At 35.5% G+C, this 22,303-nt stretch overlaps 1 protein-coding gene across 3 annotated transcripts in view; it reads right to left on the bottom strand.

The window, feature by feature from the left end:
• The window catches only part of PDE10A (phosphodiesterase 10A), a 190,743-nt gene that overhangs the window by 19,264 nt on the left and 149,176 nt on the right, over window positions 1–22,303 (bottom strand). For 2 of the 3 annotated variants that reach the window (XM_033011622.2, XM_033011621.2), the window contains 10 exons: window positions 20,072–20,123; window positions 16,400–16,542; window positions 14,138–14,230; window positions 13,315–13,501; window positions 11,769–11,911; window positions 9,659–9,742; window positions 8,912–9,062; window positions 5,695–5,850; window positions 2,298–2,470; window positions 192–303 (listed from right to left, as the gene is read on the bottom strand). In XM_033011622.2, the coding sequence (XP_032867513.1) occupies window positions 192–303; window positions 2,298–2,470; window positions 5,695–5,850; window positions 8,912–9,062; window positions 9,659–9,742; window positions 11,769–11,911; window positions 13,315–13,501; window positions 14,138–14,230; window positions 16,400–16,542; window positions 20,072–20,123 (1,294 nt within the window). The remainder of the gene's footprint in view (window positions 1–191; window positions 304–2,297; window positions 2,471–5,694; window positions 5,851–8,911; window positions 9,063–9,658; window positions 9,743–11,768; window positions 11,912–13,314; window positions 13,502–14,137; window positions 14,231–16,399; window positions 16,543–20,071; window positions 20,124–22,303) is intronic. The other variant, XM_033011623.2, reaches the window with a different exon arrangement.

Below are 22,303 nucleotides of genomic sequence, written 5' to 3'. Positions count from 1 at the left end.
TTTGCCTGAAAATTAGGAAGCTAAGTTTTTAAATAGCTTCAGAGAAAACAACCAAACACTTGCATGCACCAATGGACACTCTTTAGAACAAGCATATTAAAATAGCCATTGAAAAACATTTATGGTTGTTTTTTTCTTCCTGGATACTTCCATTTATAAAGAAAAAGAGTAAACAAAAGAAACACACATACCTCAGCCCAAAACTCTGCATATATGTCATTGGCTGTCAGTCTCGTAACTGGCCACAACTTTGTTACAGAACACAAATCACAAGCCGTCATCATCAGACCAATCACTCTATCTCTAAAATAAAATTATGTTAAACTGTAAGTTTGGTAAAGAATTAATGATCACACTGCAAAGTTTTTATTTGCTCTTCTTCAGTTCAATCAGTGGTAAAGTACAAATACTACAAAATTTCTCCCATCTTGCTTGTTTCTTCCTCACTTGTTTATAATTCATTGATAAGGCATTGGACAAATTGTTTATTATATTCCCTGTAGTGTTCTCTGCACTGTTTGCAACCAGGGTTCACTGAGTATCCTCTGCACAACCACATTCATAGAAAAATACACAAGAACACCTGCCTATTAAAACACTCACATGCTCCTCCTTAATTTTCTGAAGATGCAGTACAAGTCTATAAAAAGAAAGATGGCATATCTTATTGCTACATTTCTTTGTTCTTTAAAGAGAGAGGAACACATGCTCCAAAAAGAGGAAAAAAATAGTTCTGAGTCTGTTTAAAGGTACTCTGTCATTGCTTTGTGGGAATGAATTCTAACCCTGACAGAACAAGAATCCTATATGTAACTGTCTTATACACTGATGAAGCTGCTTACATAATAACTGAACACTATCAATAGTATTATAATCATTATTAGAATAAGGCACACAAAAAAAATCTTATTTAAGCAGTTTTCTAGCACTCATCTACTATCCAAACCTGTGGCTTACAAATCTAAGTTTTGTAAAGAAAACTGACAAATTAACGAATGAATTAATGTGTTTTCCACCTGATGAAGAACTTAAGATGACACATAAGGACACCTGCACCTTTGTTAATAATGTCTATTCCATAAATAAAGCACACAACTTGTATGCCAATGTAATGGCAGTCATTAAAACCGTACCAAGAGAAAACTATATCAGGGAAAATACACAAATACACAATATACTCAACAGATGTATGGTAAAGTACAATTCTTGTGGGTTAAGAAAGTGGATTCATTAGCCGCATAAGGGCCAAATTTGGCATTCCATTATATGCACAGATACCAACTAGAAGTCTTGGATTCTTTAGCCACATTACAAACTGATGTCCTCTCTTCAGACATGTGGCTTTGCACTGAAAATGCTCTGGGAGCAGGTAAGAAAAAAAAAAGACAAACATAGTAAATTATTCAATCACACACTAAATAGTTGTGGTCCTATTTAAATTTTATAAACCCTAAATTCAAGACTTTTGGTAAACTTCATTCCTGAGATTATCAGGAGCTACTACATCCTTGCCTTTTTAAGATGCTGAGGCTTATTCAAGTCTGATAAGCTTCAGTTCCATACTGGGAAACAAGTTTTTAAAAACTGCCCTTCCTACAGTGTTGTAATAATTTATTCAAAACTACTGACAAAAACCTGTAAAACTCCTCAGAAAGAAGACCCAAAGTTCCATTTGAAAAGAAATCAGGATCATGATTCAATATTTTCCCATGTTACCTCTCTAATTTTTCTGTGCATTAGATTAATGCCAGTATCTGCTTTCCATTAAACAAGCTCTGAAGAACTGCATGAACACTTTAATGAAGCCTGTTATGAGACACATCTCTCATCCAGGGTGCACGATGTTTTGCTTATGCAGACAAAGAGAGTCGTGTATTTATGAATACGGATATATGCACTTGTATATTTTTAAAACTCAGAGCTATCTTAATTTACAAAGATTAAGATCTGATCAGAATTCTTTCCAAGAAAAGCATGTCCACAGAATAATAAAAACATTGACATAAAATTAAAACTAAGTAAATATTGCACTATGCCTTTTCCTCACCACCTAACTGCCTGTGCTTTCCTCTGCATATGATCTGTCACTGAACTGTGCAGATGACAGCCAAAAGCAGTGACATGCAAATATAAAACACTAGAAATTACTGTTACATACTTGCAATTTTACATGCAGTTGGTCTTGGAAATCTCATATATAAGAAAATTACTGTGTACACAGATTTTTTTTTGCCAAAATACAGTTTTTATTTCTAGGACTAATGCCATAGTGAGTTAATACTGGTTTGCTGGATTACCTGTGTGCTTGGTTCTTAAGGTTTAATGCTCCCGTCTGATGCAGCTCTTCAAGCTGTTTTCTATTTCCAAAATACAGGGCAAGGTCTGTGGCAATGATGGCTTTCCGGATGATCTCAAGGACTTGCTCATATTCGCTGGAGCTCAGATTGGAGAAGACATTGTGCCCTTCCAGCTATGAAAAAGTAAAAAACCAATAAAAAGCACAAGCTCTAATTCTGAGATGATTTCAGTCTTTACTTCACCAGACAGGTTACAACAGTTTTACAGCCCAATGACAACTTTTATTGCAAATTCAAATGCTGACAGCCTGAAATTCCCATTTTTATCTTTACTTTTTAAACACTGTCATGAAACCTATGGCTAAGCCACTGATTGTTTTGGGGACTGCCCCCCATGAAGCCTAAAGGTGTTAATAGACAAAAATGCTAGCTTTTTCTTCTCTGATTTATAAGAACTTCCAGACAGTATTAGCTTGGGAACCTGTGACTCGATGCTGGTCCAGAGTACTGCATTGCACAGTTGGCACTCTGAAGTACAATTTTGATACTGCATAACATAAGGATAAGGAAATATCCAATTTAAAGTACTAAAATATTTTTGTTTTTATAGTGTTCCAAATGAAATGTGCCTGAAATTTCAGCATTTACTGATACAAATTTCTTTATAGAAATTAAGTTGATTACAGTATTTTAATGTATATGAACATTTAGGGGATAAGCTGCTTTGTTCAACCATGAGGTGACTGACTCATAAACTAAAGACAGTGATTTCCACTGTGGAGGCTCTGCCAATAACGCTACTGTCATCTCCTTTTAATTTGCACTATGTATTATTGCGCATTTAACTGACAATAGCCATGTACTGTGATTGCTCATGAAGCTATATCACATTTTGAAAAGTCAACACGATTCATTGTCTCTAAGATTTGGAAAACAGCTTGTCAAAAATCTTCCAACTGTTGAGAGGAAACAGAGAAAAATAAGAAAGAATGAGCCAGCCATGTCAAGGTGTGCATATTCACAAATAGAAAATATTATTAAAATACATCAAATGCAGATGTGTTTTGACATTTAATTGGCATTTGGTCTGAAGCTGACTTTTATCAAGCATTTACATAATTTGTTTAAAATAGATCCTCCATAGTACAAATAGGCTTGGTTTCTCTCACCATCCAGAATGTAAACACCGTTTTCCAACATTTTTACTTGGACAAGTAGACTTACTGTGAGTAATGAATAGAAAATACAATCTCTTTATGTCTCAATGCTCCTTTGACAGACTCCTAAGTCATAGAATACGATGTTTAAAAAAAAAAAAAAAACAAAAACGTTCAGAACATTTTAACCCGTCATCAATACTTTGGGATCCGGAAATGAGTACTATTAGTTTTCATGATTTATCTTTTTAGTGACCCTTTCCTTCCCAACCTTGCTGCCTAATCCACGAGAACAGACTATTTGTCCTAATATTTAAATTATCCTAAATTCTAATCTTTAGGCTTTAGAGGCTGCACTATCATCAAGATGACTGTGACAGCTTCTGTTCATACTACTAGAAAAGAAATGATTTTGTTACATACTGACAGAAGCTGCCATTTCTGAGCAAGTCACTTTGGCTTTTGAGTAGTACATACAAAATACAGTTCCCTAAGATTTTATTCTTTCCATTCTGACCTAAAGCTAGTGAATAGAATCCTCTGTATTCATAAGTATGGTGTACAACTAGAACTGCAGGTGGATGAGCAAAGCAGCTATAAAGTTTCAAACAATGAAAAGTACTGCAGGTTACTAACATAAAATAAAAACTCATTGAGATAAACCCTAGACGGTTTGGTGGGTTGGTTGGCTTTTTTTTTGGTAACAGTCCAGGAATTCAGTGAGGCTTTTTGATTCAAAGAAAAGACAGCAAGTCCAAAAGACTGCTCTAATCTGCCTTTGCTGCTAATCACTGCCCAGGGGCACTTGGGTAGCTGGTGTCTGAATCCACACTACAGCCGTGACCACCTATCTCCCCTTCCTCACTCATATTGATGGCCCAGGCTAGGAGGTAGCAGGGAAGCAACAGGGTTCCCCTGACTTCTTGGCAAATGGGACTTTCACCAGTAACGTTCCTGAAGAAAAAATACAAAATGGTTTTTGATGAATGACTGAAGTCTGCTTCATGTAGCCATAGAGGGACAGGGAAGTGTTAATGACTGAGGAACTTGCTCACTGTGCACAAACTCACACGAATACTAAACGAATACTAAAAATCTGATGCCATACCACCACTGAAGGATTCAATTACTCCCTCCTCAATTACACATGGAGGAGCATTCAGAGATAAAGCTTCCACTCTGATGAAATGTATAGGATACCTAAAACCATAATCACATGATGTGCTTCTGAACACAATATAGAATATGTATTTTTCCTAAAAGGTGATTAGCATTTAAGAAAATAAATATCTTCCTCCTGAAAGACCAGAAAGAAAAAAAAGTTAACAATGAATTAGTGGCACAGTAGCACGGTAAAGGTTGTGCATTGAATGTGTGCATGGTAAACTAAACCCAGTGAGCAGAGGTATGTTGTGGACTGGCAGTGGTTTCATAGATGAGAGTTCTCACTTGTCTAACTGAGCATGAAAAAAATTTTCACTGATGAGAAATTATCTGCATGTCAGTAGCAGTAGCATACCTGGATTTACCAAAATGTGCCTGCATGTTTTCCTGTAGTTTTCTATTCATTAAACATACAGACATATTACCTTACATTAGGAACTCTCTTTCATAGAATATTACCTTAGGTTTTTTTTTTTTATTATTTCAAATTGATGAGTGACAAAAAAACACATGATAACATAATGAAATACGTTTAAACTTTTCATGCGTGCAAAATTAGTATTTCCTCTTTCATGCCACACATTTAATGTTCACTGAATTTATTACAGCAGGTTTTCAAGCTTCTCATGCAAACTTTTGCCAGTACTTAAGTTTTTATTCAGAATTTCAGAATGGTTTAAGGCTTTGTTGAAGTGTGTTATGCTGGAAATATCTAAAAAAAGCAAGAAACTGATTCTTCATTTTCAAAGATCCTATTCCATATTGCCGTAGAAAACCCCTCATTTACCCAGAAGTTAAAAGCTCCAAAGAAAGTCCATAAGCAAAGACCTTCAAATACACAGTATTTTTTATAACATCGAGATCTTGGAAAAGCTATGTTTTGCACTATTATTGGATGCTTGGGTTGTTAGTCGTGGAACCTGGCTTGCTGTAATAAATCTTCCACTCTTCTAAACGAGCACTACAATCCAGGAATTAAATTAAGCATGCTTCAGAAAATCTACTGGGTAATGACATGACTCCTATTTCCGCCACTGGACGCTACTGCACAGAAGATACAATTTCAATAATCCTACCTGCAGGATGGACACAGTCTGCGAGAAGTGGTGCTGTTCCATTGTTGAAGTGGAATAGAGAGCAGCTAAGGGGTGATCAAATTTCTGAAGATAGCTGTTGCTGTAACCTCTGTGATCCAGGTCATGACACAGGCATGCAACTAAAAGACCTTTTCGCTACAAAAAAATTGAGATAAATATGAAAAGTAAGATGTATTTCCTGCCCCTAGATGTCACTCTCATCCCAAAATATTGTAGAAGTTGCACTAGGCTTACACTGCCTTCAGAAAGCACATGGAGAAACATCCTTAAAATTGTGAGAAACAAAAAAGTGAGGATGTGCTGAATTAAAATTCTTGGTCCAATTGTAATTCAAAACTTTTATATATTATTAATTTTAAAAACACTTGCACAGTCGCATACTATTGGAGTGATTCTGCTTCAGGCAGAAATCTGTATTTTAAACAAATTTTCTGGTCACCCACTGAATCTTTACCATGTTTATTAAAAAAATAAAAAGTGCAGATATTGAAGGAAATACATAAGATGTATGATCTCCTAATCAAGGCAGTAGCACTGAAGTCCGATGCTAAACCTGCCTCTCGGAGACAGCTTCTTGAAGACAGTAACCTAGTCTCACAGGTAAAACTTTTCCTAGGAAGTCACTAAAATAAGCCACAGAAACTCTGGACAAAGGCAATTGCAAACAGAGTAAGACAGTGATTGATTTTTTTATTTAATTAACTCTTACTATCCTGAAAAAATGGAGTCCCTGAAATCTCTCTTTCAACACACAAAATACATGAACACTTGCAAAAGGTGTTCACACAGCAGGTCTGTTTTGAAAACTCATTAATGTTTGTGAAGCAGTCACTGTCAGCATGGAGTATCATGAAAATTCCTTTATAGACTTAAAAGCTCTGTCTTATAGTTGGTTCTGATGAGCGTTCAGTAAACAAGGATAGGGCTATAAAATGAAGCAGAAAAAGAATACTGATTAACCTTCTATTAAGTGAGCAACATCCAACCTACATTCTGTATTGAGGCACATGATTATGTGGGAAACAGCAAACAATGATGTAACTAAAGATTTTATCACAAGTATACAATGTGCAGAATTAAGGTTGTATCAACCCTAACTATTGCTGATTTTGAGACCTTTACTTTCCTTTTAAATTCTTCACTTTTCTTTTTAATGATGTATTTTCAATATTGCATCTTGTGAAGTACATTTTTTAAAAGTACATAATAGAACAGATGATGCAGCAGCACACACAGATCCACAGCAGAACTGGAACCCTTAGGAACATAATGCACACCTATGTTACTTGAAGTCGTGCAGTAACAGCTGAAGGAAACTTGTATCCCCTTTTCACTGCTATCAGGAGGGACACAACATGTAATAGACTTGAAAAACAATCTCTGACAGCAAAAGAAAGATCAGTCTCAGAATCCTTTGTGCTACATGTTAGATCTAGTGGGCATAAGATTTTCTGTCCTTCCCCAAGTTTAATTCTCCTGTTGCATCCTGTACAAACTGTGTTTTCCAGTCTTACAATACTCATCAGTCTGTCCCTTGTACCAGATGCTTCTCTTTGTCTAACTTGTACCAGTAAGTCATTTTGTCTCAGTCCTTCAGGATTATGCAATGCCTAATTCCAGTGCCCTCGACCTTGTACCCACTGTCCCTGTTTGGATCTCAACTCTCTGATCACTGCCAACTGCTGGATCTATTTGTATCTAGATCAGGGTCCCCTTTACAGTGTTTCATACTTCTCTTCCCATCTCCAAGTCTATTGAGGTTCATGTCATCATCCCTCACCTGAGACCAGCCCATCCTAAATCCCCAAACTTTCCTTCAGCAGTTTCCTGTATTCTTGTTGGATTCATCACCAGTCTCAAGAAAGGAGACTGCTAGAAAGGGCTGGAACATAGGCTGGGATAAGGTATTCAAACAGGTGATGTCTGGATGGAGTTTGGCAGGGAACAAAGACTGTTTCCATCACTCTTAACAACTGTCTTTTTTGCTCTCCCTGTCTTTCTTATTCTGCGTCTCCAAAATGACAGGGCTTACTACTTGGTTAGTACTAAGTGTTATCAGAGCTTTCAATATTCCCTGAGGCTGTAAATCCACAGATTTTTGTTGTTAAAGGAATACTGATTTTTTTTTCAAACTTGTATAGCTTTGTCAACTTTCAGCATATGCCTGGCAAATGCCACTTTCCTATTTCAGTGTCGATTTTCAAGTCCCTGCTTTACAGCAGAACGAACTAGACCTTTTCAATTGAAAGATCACTGAATTTTATTTTATTCTTATACACTGAACAAAAACTTGATTCTCCTAACATGCTTCTTTAAAAGAGCCAAAAAAATTTGGCTGAAATTTCCCCAAATGAATCAGCTTGAGGAAGTCATGGAGTTTGGAAAATTACAGCCCAAATGGGTAGTATTTGGCAAGGTATACACAACTGAAAACAAGTTCTCCCAGTCAGAAGTTTCAGGTAATATTAATAATAGACAGCACTCCCAGTTGCACCTACTACCATAATTCAGAGAAAAACCCACAAGTGACAGTTCTTCATAGTGTATATTAACATTTAACCGTTCTAAGTCTTCCATTTTATTATTATAACTTTGCCAGTTAGTTATTGATTAAAAGTATTTTTTTCCTATTTTTTTTTTAAACACTATCCATTAATCTTTAAAATATGTACATGTATACCAAGGAAAACTGTAATATAATAAAATTTAATTAGTGAATTAGCATATTTGGACAACTGCTTTCCTTCCATTCTTTACACTCTTCTCCTTTACTCACATATGTCAACCACCTCTGCAACCCTTGTCCTCCTATTCAGAATCTCCCACACCTCACAGGGTTCAAGATACAGGGTGTTTCCCTCCCCTCAGTATAGAACTGACAGCTAGTTAAATAATTAAAATAAAGACTGTGTTTGTAAGTGGTCAGAGAGAACCTCAAAATGTGGATGTGGACTTGGAGCAGATCTGCTACTGCTTCTTCAGTGGGTGAACCAGGAAAACGTGAAGGGAACACTAGGATTAGGAATCTGAGTGAGTCTCCTTCCTCAAGCTTTCTACTCACACCTGTTCCTCTGCAGGGACCTTCAGATATACACTCCGCCCAAGCTGACAGCAAAACTCTAGCATAGAAGATGTACTTCTACAATGGCTGATACCTCTGATGAGGTCTAGTAACGGATACACTCATCTCACCTACCTCTAGATCAGTGAAAAGCCCCTGGTTGTTCTGAAGTATGGCATACATGCAATGTGCAACTGTAACTGCATGCTTCCAGTTGTGGTAGGGCACACGGCGATAATTCTTCTTTACAGACATAGTAAATCGGCATAGCTTTTCAAGTTCAAAGCTAGAAAGAAATCAATTTGGTCAGAGACAAGAAATAAGAATGAGAAGAATAATCAACAGAGGAGAAAAGATACTTTTTGATTTATTCTTCTTGCTAGGACTGATTCTCATTGCAGATGACTCATTGATTACAAGAGTCATTCAAGTTTTGGCAAGGACTGAGGAGTGTGGATACCTGACAATGCTCTTAGTTTAATCTGTAAAGTTCTGGAACATAAGTCAAGCTACCCATCTTAGGCAACACAATTGCATAACCTTCCTTGTTCCCAGAAACCTGAAGCATGGTTTCTTTATATTGTTACCTAATCAACCTGCCAAACTGTGAAACTCTGCACCTAATGGACAGTTTGAAAACATAACTTGTAACCAAAACAAAAAACTAGTACTTCTTTAAGCAAATGACACAGAAGAAATAATCCTAATTAAATGAAAATTTCAGTCAAATGCCAAATGCGTAAGTCGTTTTGAATAAAAGAAGTTGAGATGCTCCATATTGACATTGTGAAAAGAATTTTAATTTTTCGAAGTAAATGTTAATATTTTCTTCCAGTTTGGCAAAATGAACAGAATTAAAACAATAAATCATGTATTTCATACCAGGCTGTCCCACAGGACTGGTGAACCATGTAGACAAAAATGGCAGGCCAGACATCCTCATATGGACTGATATCAAAGTGGTATCTAAGAAGAAAGTTTCAGCTTAGTAAGGACAAACACTTTTTCATTCTTAATAAAATCAAGTGAAAATGACTAGGTAATGCATATCTGACAGTATACACTTCTTTCTGAATATACACAGAAAACTGACTTTACAGACTATATTTTCCAGCAATGTAAGTTAATATATTTCCATTAAGGTCAATGGAACTATATACATAGAATCATAGAATCATTTAGGTTGGAAAAGAGCCTTAAGATCAAGTCCAACCATTAGCCTTTGGCTTTGATTAGTTAATAGAAACATAAATCTTAATTTAAGAATCAATTGCTTAAATAATGTCGAAAAATCTTTTTTCTACAGGGATGATGAGACCTTTACAGGAACCCCTAAAGTATTCCAGACTTTCCTCCCAGGAATTGTAAAGATGGTGTCTCTAATAATATATTTATTGACTTTTTTTCAAGAATTTGTCATTAATTCAGTGAGAATCATTCAATTTTGATAGAGGAAAAAATCAACTTTTACTGAAATGAAGTCCAAACTTCAAAAATCTAACTTTTAATACTGCATTTTTTTATGTTTCATTAGCTGAGAACTTCTCCCCTCTCCTGATATTAAGACATTTAGGCCTAATATCAGGGACCCACTCACCAGAACTGTTTGTCCTTCGATTATTAATTAACCCCTGTACCTACACCTGCTGTGCTGCAAGTCTTCTATTTACTTTCCACTGAACCCAGCTCAACGCTTGCACATATGTGGTATACTGAACAGCACAGCAGGTGCGAGAGAGCTGAAGGTAGCTGAATTGCTTGAAAAATGGTTAAATGTATTCAAATTGATTGAACTAAAGGATGTTAATATAATTTAGAAAGAAACCTGTCATCTTTGCAAGTAAAAGTCATTTTTGCTGAGGAGGTGGGTTATATAATATCATCTAACAAAGCACAAGAAATTGTATTGCAAAGAATAAGCTTCTATTAGGGTGTAATGTAATACCGCAAGCTGCTAATATGCTGGCTTTCAAGCCAATCATTTGATCATGTAATGAACTTTAACTGTAAGCAGCCCCTACTCAGCATACACTTAAACGCTTTTCTTGCTCACAGCTACAATGCTCAGCACCTGACAGGAGTGAGCAAGCTCTGGAGATTAGGTTTACAAAGACAATTTAGATTTTGTGACTCAATATCATAGCGTTTTTACTTTCGGCACGTGGTCACTACAGTAGAATTTACTGTCCTGGGACAGAAACAGTGTCAAAAAAAAATGAGTGTTAGCACTGAATGGAGACTGATAAAATACAGATAGAGGTACATCTTCAGCACACAACAGACCCTTGAGAGCTGAAAATAGCAATTATTTCAGAAAAAGCCTAAGAGGCTGGATGGTAAGTCCTCCTCCAAATTTAGGCCTCAAATCGAAACTCCAGAACCTGAGATTCATAACCCCGAATTATTTTCAGAAGTTGAAAGATCTGTATCCATTTTCTCCTCCAAAAAACAGGCACAAACCACACACACAGCAAAAAACAAAACCAAAAACCTAAACACACCCACCCACCGCCTCAAAACAAAAACACATACAAAACCCATAAATCTCAAGAACAAGGTGAAACTTTTATTCTGAACTGTACAAGGGGATGAGATCATGCATTTGGTATTAGCTACTGATGTTTCAGCTCAGCTTCCTCTCTGGCTCTGAGCTGTTGGTGACTTAGGACTATCAGAAAGCAAGCTCATCTCTACAATCCTTAGATATAAACTAATGCTTAAAGCAACTAGTCTAGCTACCCATGTCTGAGGAAAATGCTACCATTCTGAGTAGGTATTATTCTACATCTTTGATAGATGTGAATTTTATTCACAGGTCATTAAGTATAAATAAGTATAAGAAAGCCAGAGATAAATCCCTATGATTTGGGGATAGTACAGTAAAAAATCCTCCACTAAATCTGGGGGGGGGAGGGGCGGGAAGAAGCAAAAAATAATCTTTTTCACAGACTGATACAAGGTGCAACTGTCACTATATGATAAAAATACTTACAGTTCAATTTCTTTATAAATATGTGGAGGCAGTGTACAGTGCATGAGGTTTTGCCACTCTTCTGCTGTACAAACACTGTGGTAAGATAGCTTCTCCATTGTTACACGGTAAATACACTCTGAATGGCGAATTCTGTGGTACATCTGAAAAAAGGGAAGTCATTTATTAATATAAAATTTTAATAAAGGGAAAAACATTTTTCTCCTGTATTCAAGCACTTTTTAAATACACATCTGCAAAAATGTTAGTGCTTTTGCCTACTCAACTTCACACATTAGAAAAGTGACAGATTATATGAAACTCAGTACTTCTGGAAAACTGGGTTTTCTATCACATTATTCTGAATCTATTCAGTCAGGCAAATGTCTAAGGCTCGGCTGATTTTTCACTGTGTCTGAACTCCCCAAGAAGAAGAATCAAAGTTTCTGAGTTAGAAACTGAGTTCAGTCCCACGCAATACGCTATCGTAAAGAAAAAATGATAACAGGGCACAATTAATATTTTCTGCCACTGCATGAATTCAGATACTAACTGGCAGAAATAACTGCTACCTATGCACAATAAAAAGCACATGGGATGTTTATCATACCTACATTACTATACAATAACTGTGAAAAATATGTGCAGTTAATTATTGAGAGTTTCAGAGAGATATTGCAGACATGCCATGGTTTGTAAAGAAGTGAGGACACAACAATATTACTAGAAAAGATAATCCTCTGGAGCAGTATGTCCTGAGTGGTAACATTCACCACCTAAAAAGTGGGAACTCACACACAATTAATTGATTGCATAGTCCCAAGTTATGTTTATATGAAGGCCTTTCTACCTGTCTTGAGTCATGTGGAACAAGTTTAAGTAACTGTTAGCAAAATGATGTTGTTAAAACAGCTTAATGTAAATCAGCAGGCTTAACTGGCTTTGCATTGTATCTTACCTCCCATGAATATGACAGATTTCTTCTGCATTGCATTTTTATTGCATTTATAGACTTATATAATAATGATCATTAAATTGCTTATTCTTCCTACAGGAATAGTAATTTTTGTGATGATAAAGGCTTTGAAAACAAAAATAGCTATCCACTCTATAAGCATGGATAATTATGAGTATATAGCACAGCATATAAATCTATAAATTGATATATTTGAATATTAAGCATACGGAATCAAGAGAATACAGAACATCTCCATTCCCCAGTTAAATTTCTAAGATGTGATCTGAATTTATTAAAGTAAATAAGAATCATACATTCTAATGGAAAAGACAAACAGATATCATTCACATTTCAGAGCTTGCTCTCAGTTTAGTGACACAAAATTGATGTATCCAGAGTACAATTATTTCAGAAAGCATCAAATTAATCCCTATCATCCTCTTCAAATACAATTATTCAGAAAAGAATTCAATGATTCCTGTTTCCTCATTAATTCAATGAAACAGACTGATGAATCACTTCAATAATCTGAAACATCAAAACCCTTAAGTAGGATTTTAAATCTTCCCATTATAACCAACAGCTTACAAAACTGTAAATAAAACTCACATTAGCACAGTGTAAGGCTAAAGCGCAAAAGACTGCAAACATTTTAAAGTTGTTCTCATCAGTTTTAGAGAAGGCACTTCCACTTATTTTGTTCACCATCTGCACAACACCTATTACACTTCCTCGGCTTACAATAGGCATGCACAGGATATTTCTGGTTGTGTAGCCTGTGTAGAGGTCTACTTCTCTGAAGAGACAGAAAACAGAAAGAAAAGGAAAAAAAAAAGAAAAGTGTTAATATGATTAATTAACATCTAGTCCTTGATTCTCAGAAATGTTGATGTACAATACACTAAATGGTTTTAAAGTGGATGTTACTAGTACCTGCGAGAAGTTCACCTCCAAAGTTTTCAAATATTTCCATCTACTGTGTCATATTTAGGAAGAACTTTCTAATCCTTTAATCTCCATTTGCAAGATAAAGAATTAATACTTCTTTGAATGTGCAGGCAGCTTATTCATAAAAGTAAAGAATACATTCAGGTACTTAGGCATGTTATTTGTTAGTGAACTTTTTTCCTCCCCTGAAACTAATTAGATTGCAGGAAGGCTAATAAAGAAAATCAGCAACAGACTACCTAACTGGGCAAAGTTCTGTAACAGGAAAAATAACTAAAATATTCTTTATTATATTTATATTTGATTAAAATAATACTTCTTATTTGTATCTTAAAAATATCCCCAATGGCTAAAGCATTTAAATAGATAGGTTGTGTCCTCATCAGAGAATCACAGCTCCATGAATACATCCTAATATGAAAATTAAGTACTAAATTTAAGCAAAAGGTTTGGTGAGCTATCTTCCCCTCTTGTGACATTCTACCTGTTAAAGCGTGGATCTGCATAGGCATCGGGGATGTTAAGGACTTCTCCTGTTCTTGCCACTTGACCAGCTATTCCTTTTTCTATAGAAAATCTGTAGAAAATAAAAATGTGTGTTAGCCACAATATGAACTATCTGGAAAACATTTTTCCAGTGGAGTCTGTCTTGGGCACGGTAATGTATATTTGTTCCCAACCAGTGTCATTTTGATGCTTTTAGGAGAAAAATCTTACAAGACAACAACTAGTAGTAAATAATAAAATTAAAAAAGCACATACTAATAGACATTTTCTGAAAACATTTTATGTAACTACATAGTTTAATACAGAAGATGCCATAATATGATCATTTTAGTGACAAAAATTCAATCTTCAATAACCCTGGGGTTTATGCATAATAAACATGACATTTGTACAGAACCTAAGACTTGTGTTTACCTTTACAAGCTATTGCTTTTATCACCACTTTTACATATTCATTGTTTCTTTAAACACATCATAGGTGATATGGAGCTTGTTTCTTCAGGCAAGGGAGCAGGTGGATTTAGTAAAATAAACTTTGGAAAAAGACCAGTGGAAATTTCAAAGCTAAACATTATATGTGTTTGTCATATACACTTCAGAGTAATTAGGTTTTTTTATCTCATGCCATGCAAACACTGCCATGGTACTACCTGCATCCTTTAATCACTACAAGAAAGTTAAACACAATAAATGTATTCTAGAGCTGAGTGAGAAACATCTACAAGTCTGTCTTGTGAGGAAATAATTTTCAATTCTTTGACCTAAAAGAGTTATGATGTACAAGTACAAAAGAATTTGTGGAGAAAAATAAGTAGAACATGTGGAACGCTTTCAAATCTAAATGTACCCAGGTAGTATCCTGCTCCCACTGAAGTTAGTGACAAAGCTGGCAGGATTTCACTCTGCACACGTGATTTTAAGTTAGTTTCTGCTGCTGCTTGTTATGATCACACCAACTTAAGGCTTCTTCCTGATGACTGACTCAGTGTGACTTTCTTACAGATATTTAAGTTGTACTTCTCTTCCAGTATACAGCAAAAGTGAAATGGCTCACAACCTTGCACTCAGAGTCAACATTTCAGTAATTTTCATACAGAAAAGACAGAAAGATATAAGCAAGAAAAACAATTATCAAGAAATCTGAAAGTGTATGTTAAAGCAGGCCACCTTGTTTAATTTACACCACCTCCTTGCTTGTCAGTATGTAAATTGCACCAATTTTGACTCCTTCCATTCTCACTCACACAATGTAGTAAGTGGGAGTAAGTTTGTCTAAAGGAGTCTAAGTGAAAACATTAATCAGATCTCATATTGGCCTAGAACTTTAAAAGTATAAGGAAGAAATGAAAAAAAATCTGAGAAAATACATGCTGAGTATTTTAACAAAATTTTAGTGCAGGATATTTAGTCATACATTTCTTTCTTCTTAAAAAGATGTAGGTTTACAACCTGTGTGTCTTTGAAAATCTGGATCTTATCTATTAAGGATTCATAATTCTGAAAAGTGAAAAATGTTACACTTAATCTTCCATTTTGCCTCTTTCATTTAAAAAGTGCATATGTGTAAAAATTATGTACTTGTGACATGAAGCAGAAACACACCAGTTTTATGCAGAGAATCCTACATAATCATTACAAGCTCATATACATTTTCAAATTCCCCACTTCAAGCATACTTCAGAATAACAATTATTTAAAAGTTTGAAAATATTCTAAATTTACATGAGAAAAAGTAAAACTAAATTATGGCACTTGAAATCTTCAAAACCAATGGCCAGTCCATACTCAATTCTACATATGCCTAATCCATCCATAAGAAGTACAAATTATTGTTTCCTTGCTTTGGATGTGCTTGAATAGCACAAATTTCAATTCCTCTTGAGAACCCTCTTGGGAAAAAAGTCCCATACTGGCAGACCATGGATTAGGTGCACCTTTACCTGCACCTTTACCTACCTCAGAACACCTCTGTTTTTTTCCCAACATGATTTCCAAAAGGACCGCCTCCGGAAGACGGCATTTCCAGGAGTGACGTTATAGCTTCAGAGACGTTGTTTCGATGGCACTGCAATGTCATTCCCAGAAGTACTACCTTCTGGAGGCGGGTCCTGGTGGGAATGATATCACAGTATGACAAGTATTGTCAGGGTACCTGCAGATAGGCACAGAGGCTGGGTAATAAAATGCCTGCACATCCGTAGTTACAATGAAACTGCATTCTTCTGCTGGCCACTCTTACCTTATTTCTTTGGTCTTCTTGAAGACAGGTTTCCCATCATTTTCTTCTCCAATATCAAAAAGATCTGAATACAGTTCCTTATTTTTGTGGTCAACCTGGAAGAGTGCACACCTATCTGCATTCACCAGGTTTTTTGCATATATCTATAGACAAAAAAACAAAACTAGAGTTAACAGTCATGAGTTAGATTATCTTCAGTCATTTATCTGATAAAAACACAAGTCTCTAGAAAAGAAAAGTTTTGAGAAATTATCCAGTATGAAAATCTGTTTGAAGGAGATCCACCTTCACAGCAATCTTTTAGGATACAATTTAAAATGAAATTGTGTCTTTTATTCAATATTTTTCTGTAAACTAGAGTCTTCTCTTTGAGAAATGCAGGAATATCTTTAGAGGCTTGAAAAAAAAGGTTTTCCTATTAGACTGTTTTTCAAGTATAAGGAATGCTCTTCAAAACGGTACCTTTCCTCTCTCTATGTTTTGATATTATTCACGTTTACTGATTTTAAACAGATAGGATATAGCAAGACCTAAGAACATTTTTAGCTTTTTGTCCTTATCTTCAATGAAATATATTGGTATTGACTAGCCAGCAAAGACAGACATAACAGAGGCTACTGTTTGTTCCTAAAAAAGCTAAATGTGCCTGTAATACATAACAATAAACAAATAGGGAAGATTAGATGTGTCACTATGGATTTCCCTATGCAATGATACAATAAATGGCTGTGCCCTCATGATGCTAGGGACAGTTCTTGCACAACAGCTGGGAATGAGGAGTTCTACATGAACTAACCAAAGCCCACAAGGTACCACCCATAGTAGAAAGCACCAGAGTACAGCAATAGACCTTCATGGTCTCTCTCATACTTCAAGCCAGATAGTTGTATCATAGCAAAACTAACTGCCAGCCCGCACCGATTGTCAGAACAGAATTGTGTCCTGGGAACACAGCAGCTCTTCACTGAAATGTTTCTTGGACATATCTTGGACTTTCTGAGAACATGAGGAAAGAGTGAACCAAAGATGAACAAGGATCACTGTGTTAACTTGAGATGTCATATAGTCTGGTTCAAGAACCTGTTCTATTCAATTCAGATACATCTTCTATGTTTCTTATCTGCTCAGAAAGTATAGTAACTGCATGGTAGAGCATGATCTGAGGTGGATCTCACTCAACTTTAAAAAACTCTATATAATAACTACCTAGTCATTCAGCCACAGAAAGAGTCGATGTCTTTATGTGCAATGCATGCAGGTGGCATGTTTTAAGAATTTTCAAGACTTCCATACGAATGTATTAACTCCACCCCCCCTTCTCACTTGTCTTTCAAAAATAAAAACAAAAATGTAAAATATTTCATTGCATATTAATGCAAATAGACAAATGTTATTTGTCAGAAAAAACCTGAGACAATAAATCATTAGTTGGGAGATCCCATGTCATGTAAGCTGTGTAATGGGAACAGCACAGAAACCATCTATATCGACTCTACAAAACTTGGAGGGCCTTCCCGTACTGACAGAATCTGTGGCTGGAAGGATTCTGTTGCTTTCTATTCCATATGCTCCATCAGAGCTCTAGAAAGTCAGGAAGACTGTTAAATATGTCCCACTCAGAGCATTAAGAAGTTTAAAGATCTTGACCACTCACACCACTTATTCCTTTGCTCAAAACACTGTGAATATAAACTGTGCCAGAAAGGACAAGGCATCTAGTATATGTTTCTCTATGCCTATTCTGAAACTTTAACAGATTTCTTTCTATACATTTCTATACATACCTCCTATATCAGATTCTATAAAATTAAACTTTCGTGTTCTAATATATATGACTCAAGAACTTACCTTGGTCACGACTGATGCCTTTCAAAAATAACTGCTTAAACAGTACCAACTGAGAGGAATAGTTAATGGGATGAAAAAATCTTACTTCTCTAAAGTTCTAGCTTAAATCCAGGCCAGCAGCTGAAGGGGACTATTAGTACAAAAGGTATGCTTTGCATTGTCAATAGGGATGCCAGGAACTACCTTTTGGGCAGGTTGCTTGTAACTACTCAAGCATATTGGTAGGAAAATTTGCAAGGCAACTTGAACTTCCGTTTCTCTCCTTGCATCTATATCCAAAACACCCTTAAACCACCAACTTTGATGAGGGATTTTAATGAAAATAAAAATGAAAAGAATGGTAAAATCCCTATACTTCTTTCTTTATTATTACAGGAAGAAATCAAACTTTAAGTGCAATCACCAGAGGGTGAAGCAGTGAGGTGAAATGGAATTCCACTCTTTTCTCAATGTGAGACACAGAATAAGCCACATAATTATAAAATCACGCTCCCATAAAATGGCAATAAATGTGCAAACACATAATTCAATTAATTGGCCCAAGGAACAGCCAACTGCTACAGCTTTCAAAGGAAGCTGAGTATGAAACATCTACACGGGTTAAAATGCAGAATCATGATGCAGCCAAGTGTTGGAAAAGAAGATGAAAGAGTAAGCATATTTTACTGCCAATCGTGTTTTCCACCAGACCTCTATTCATAGGGAAGAACAGGGAAGAATATCAATATTTGTTCTCAATACCATATGTTATACTACACCAGTTCTTTTAAATGCTAAGCTATTTTTAAGCGGTTCATTTAAATTGGAAAAGTCAATGTTCAGAAATGTCTCCTATGTGCAGAATTTTTGACTGTGTACTAACTAGAATAAGACAAATACTGCAGAATATTTTCCATTACTAATTCAAGTTTCTAAATAAAACCACATTAATATTGTTTGCATTCTAAGTTTGTTGTCTTTGAATAGTCTAGATAAGAATATCACTTTGAAGACTGGAGCAAGTATCAGATTACTGCTGCAGAGTAATTTTTTGAATATGCAAATTTAAACAATAGTATCACAGACCTGATTAAGATTGACATTCAGAAAAACGAACTGCAGTATGCAATGAATTTGCCTGAAGCTAAAAAGCATCATTCATATATCATGCATTCAAAATGTGCTACAAACAAGCAGTCCGTATGTATCTGTAAACACTATTCAGGAAATAATTATTAATTCAAAATTGATTCATAAAATTATAATCTGTTTCTCAAAGGTACTTTTAATTAATTGATTAGTTATTTCAATGGACTTGGCGTTATTCATTTTTATAAAACTTCGACTGACTCTGACACTCTAGTTATGGGTGTAAATACTTTTGCAAAGCAAAAGGGATGTCATGTTTTGCATGTCTCATTCAGAAACTGGAACAAATGTTTGACCTCTAGTCCTTCCTACAGACAATAACTTTTGCAGGAGTGTTTTTCAGCATGTAGCAAAATGAATTTGGGAAAAAGGAAGCAATAGAAGGTGAAATAAAAAGAAAACCAGAAGACTTTCTGTTACAATTTTCAAACCTTCTCTAAAACACAATAGTAACTATTTAGTTCAGATACAGTCATGTTTCATTACTTATGAAAGCTGTGAAATGAAGCTGTTGAGACAATGAAAAATCAAACTGACCTTCATTACCTTTTTCCATATAGACACGTTAGTACTGTTTGTGTCACGTGTCCATTAGAAACAGCTCATATATGTCAAGGATGTAATGTCTTATTCCAAGAAAAGGAGAATTAAGGACTTTAATAACTAATTAACTTAGAAGTGAAAAAGACAACTTACCATTATATGTTCAAGTAGAGAATCTATTGCAACTATATTATCAAAATACGTTCTGCAGAGAAAGAGAAGTCAGTTAACATTGGCATTTAGTCAAACACTTCTCAAATGGCTGTCATAGGCTCTTGTTTCACAACCACTTAACAGTGGATCCCAAATAGGCAAGGACAAACCTCTGCACCTTGAAAATCACTGACAGGCTTGCTATAGAAGAAGGGAATTGAGAAATGGTCCTAGCTCTGTTCCTTTAAGCCATTATTATACAATGACAGAATTGTAGAATATTCTCTATAATATGTAGAATTTTCTCTGTAGAAAAGGAAAAGACTACCAAACATTGCCTAACAAAGATTGAACAGGCCCCTGCTGAGCAGCACCAAGAATGTATCAAAACGCTTTGGCACTATTTACACACTGAATATTTTAAAAGAAGAAGTAAAAAGAAAAAGAAAATCAATTCAAAAGTTTTAAAAAAATATAATTTCTTCTATTGCTGATATATATTATCTACATGTTTTCAAAATATCTCATTAGGTTCATGCATAGAGTACTACGTACTGAGAGCTAATGAACTCTTACTGTAGCTAAGTTCTTGTCATATTATCCAACTCTTAATGCTATTTAAAAGGCAAACAATTTATAACGCTCTTAATGAGTCTTCTCTAACAACCCAGGTGTAGCATATTGAAGTTTCAGAAAAAGAGTGATCTTATGACGTAAAAAAAAAAAAAAAGTATCTCAGTTTCACAGCAAAGTAGTAACTGTCCAAGGACAGTTAAGAGCATTGAAAGATAAAGGTCAAACTTATTAGTAAAATAAGTCTAAACCTTTCACATGTCAAGTCTTAATAACACCGGGACTACAATGTTCCCAGCAGAGGGAAAGACATTGTCCCATGGCCTCGAACATATATACAGCTCAGTTCTGTTTGGGTCTAGTGGAAATTAAATATATAGTACGCTAGTCTTACACTGTCAGGGACATGAAGAGGTAGAGCACTGCATATTATGCCCTTTTTAAAATGTTACAGAAGATGTCCCAGTGACATTGCATGCTAACAATTTCCTCACTGAATTGGAAACCCTCTTTTCATGTAAGAAAAGGTACAGACCATTTCCAAGAGGAAACTAATTATTTTCTTGCTAGTGCAAGTCTTTACCTACATGAAGTTCATGAAGTTGTTATTAAATGATATGCCAATTTTGTGGTTCAAAACATAGGGTTTCCTTTTTGTTAAAACTAAACAATTCTAGGAATTGATAATGCTGTATGAGAGGTATTTTCTTATAGAAACACATATTAAATATTTGCAGTAGGTATTGTAATATTTATCTTAATTAAAACAATTGCAAAGTTCTTTAAAATACTCTCAGCACTACATACCAAGAGTAAATTGATAGCCCATAAATTTGGGTAGATTAATCCAGAGTTCTATGATAAATTAGCTCAGTACAGATGTTAGCAGCATAAAAGCACCCTGGAAAGGAACATAATGGTGCAAGACACTGCAGTAAATGGGTAGCTCTGGCAAGGGAATGATGAGTGCCCTTTAGGAGACACACTCTGAGCCTAAACTGAAATAAAAGGAAAAAAAGCCATCCCTGAGGAAAAAAGCTAGGATAAACATCTGGATATAACCAGCTTGTCCTCCTTGGAAGGGGGTAGACTCCTCCCTGCGGTGTATTACTCCCCATTCCAGCCAAGTGGACTTGGCTGCCTGAATTCCTGAGGAATGGCATAGAAATCTTGGACGTCCTGTAATCTCATCACTTTGAGAATTGTTCATCAAGACCCAAGAAGTGTTTTTAACAGCAAAAATACTAGACATCTCATTTTTCCACAGTATTATCAGTCCTTTGTGATGCATTTAGAAATTCTTCAACCAACTAGTTTGATAAAATGCTGTTAAGCACCCGAGACTGTTACTTACCAAAAATACAACTCTGGTCTGTCTTTTAATTTATTGCCTATCTCTACTATTTAAAGATGCTAATGGCAGCAAAAAACCAAAAGGGATGAAGGAAGAGCAGATCATCCAAAACAGTAAACTGACTTTGAAAGTTTAAGCCCAAACTTTCATACTCTTACTGTGTTTTCAATTTAATCTTGCATTTATTGTGACAAGAAATTAAAACATACTAAATGCAGTTATAGTTTTTGAAAAAGAAAAGAGATCCTCCAGAAACTGCAGGGTAAGAACAATCATGTGGCATCCCTGATTCTTCAACGATATAT

The sequence above is a fragment of the Tyto alba genome, unplaced genomic scaffold (assembly GCF_018691265.1).
Source record: "Tyto alba isolate M040663 unplaced genomic scaffold, T.alba_DEE_v4.0 Super-Scaffold_22, whole genome shotgun sequence".
Lineage (NCBI taxonomy): Eukaryota > Metazoa > Chordata > Aves > Strigiformes > Tytonidae > Tyto > Tyto alba.
The sequence above is the reverse complement of the archived record's forward strand: the minus strand, read 5'-3'. Positions and strand labels throughout refer to the sequence as shown.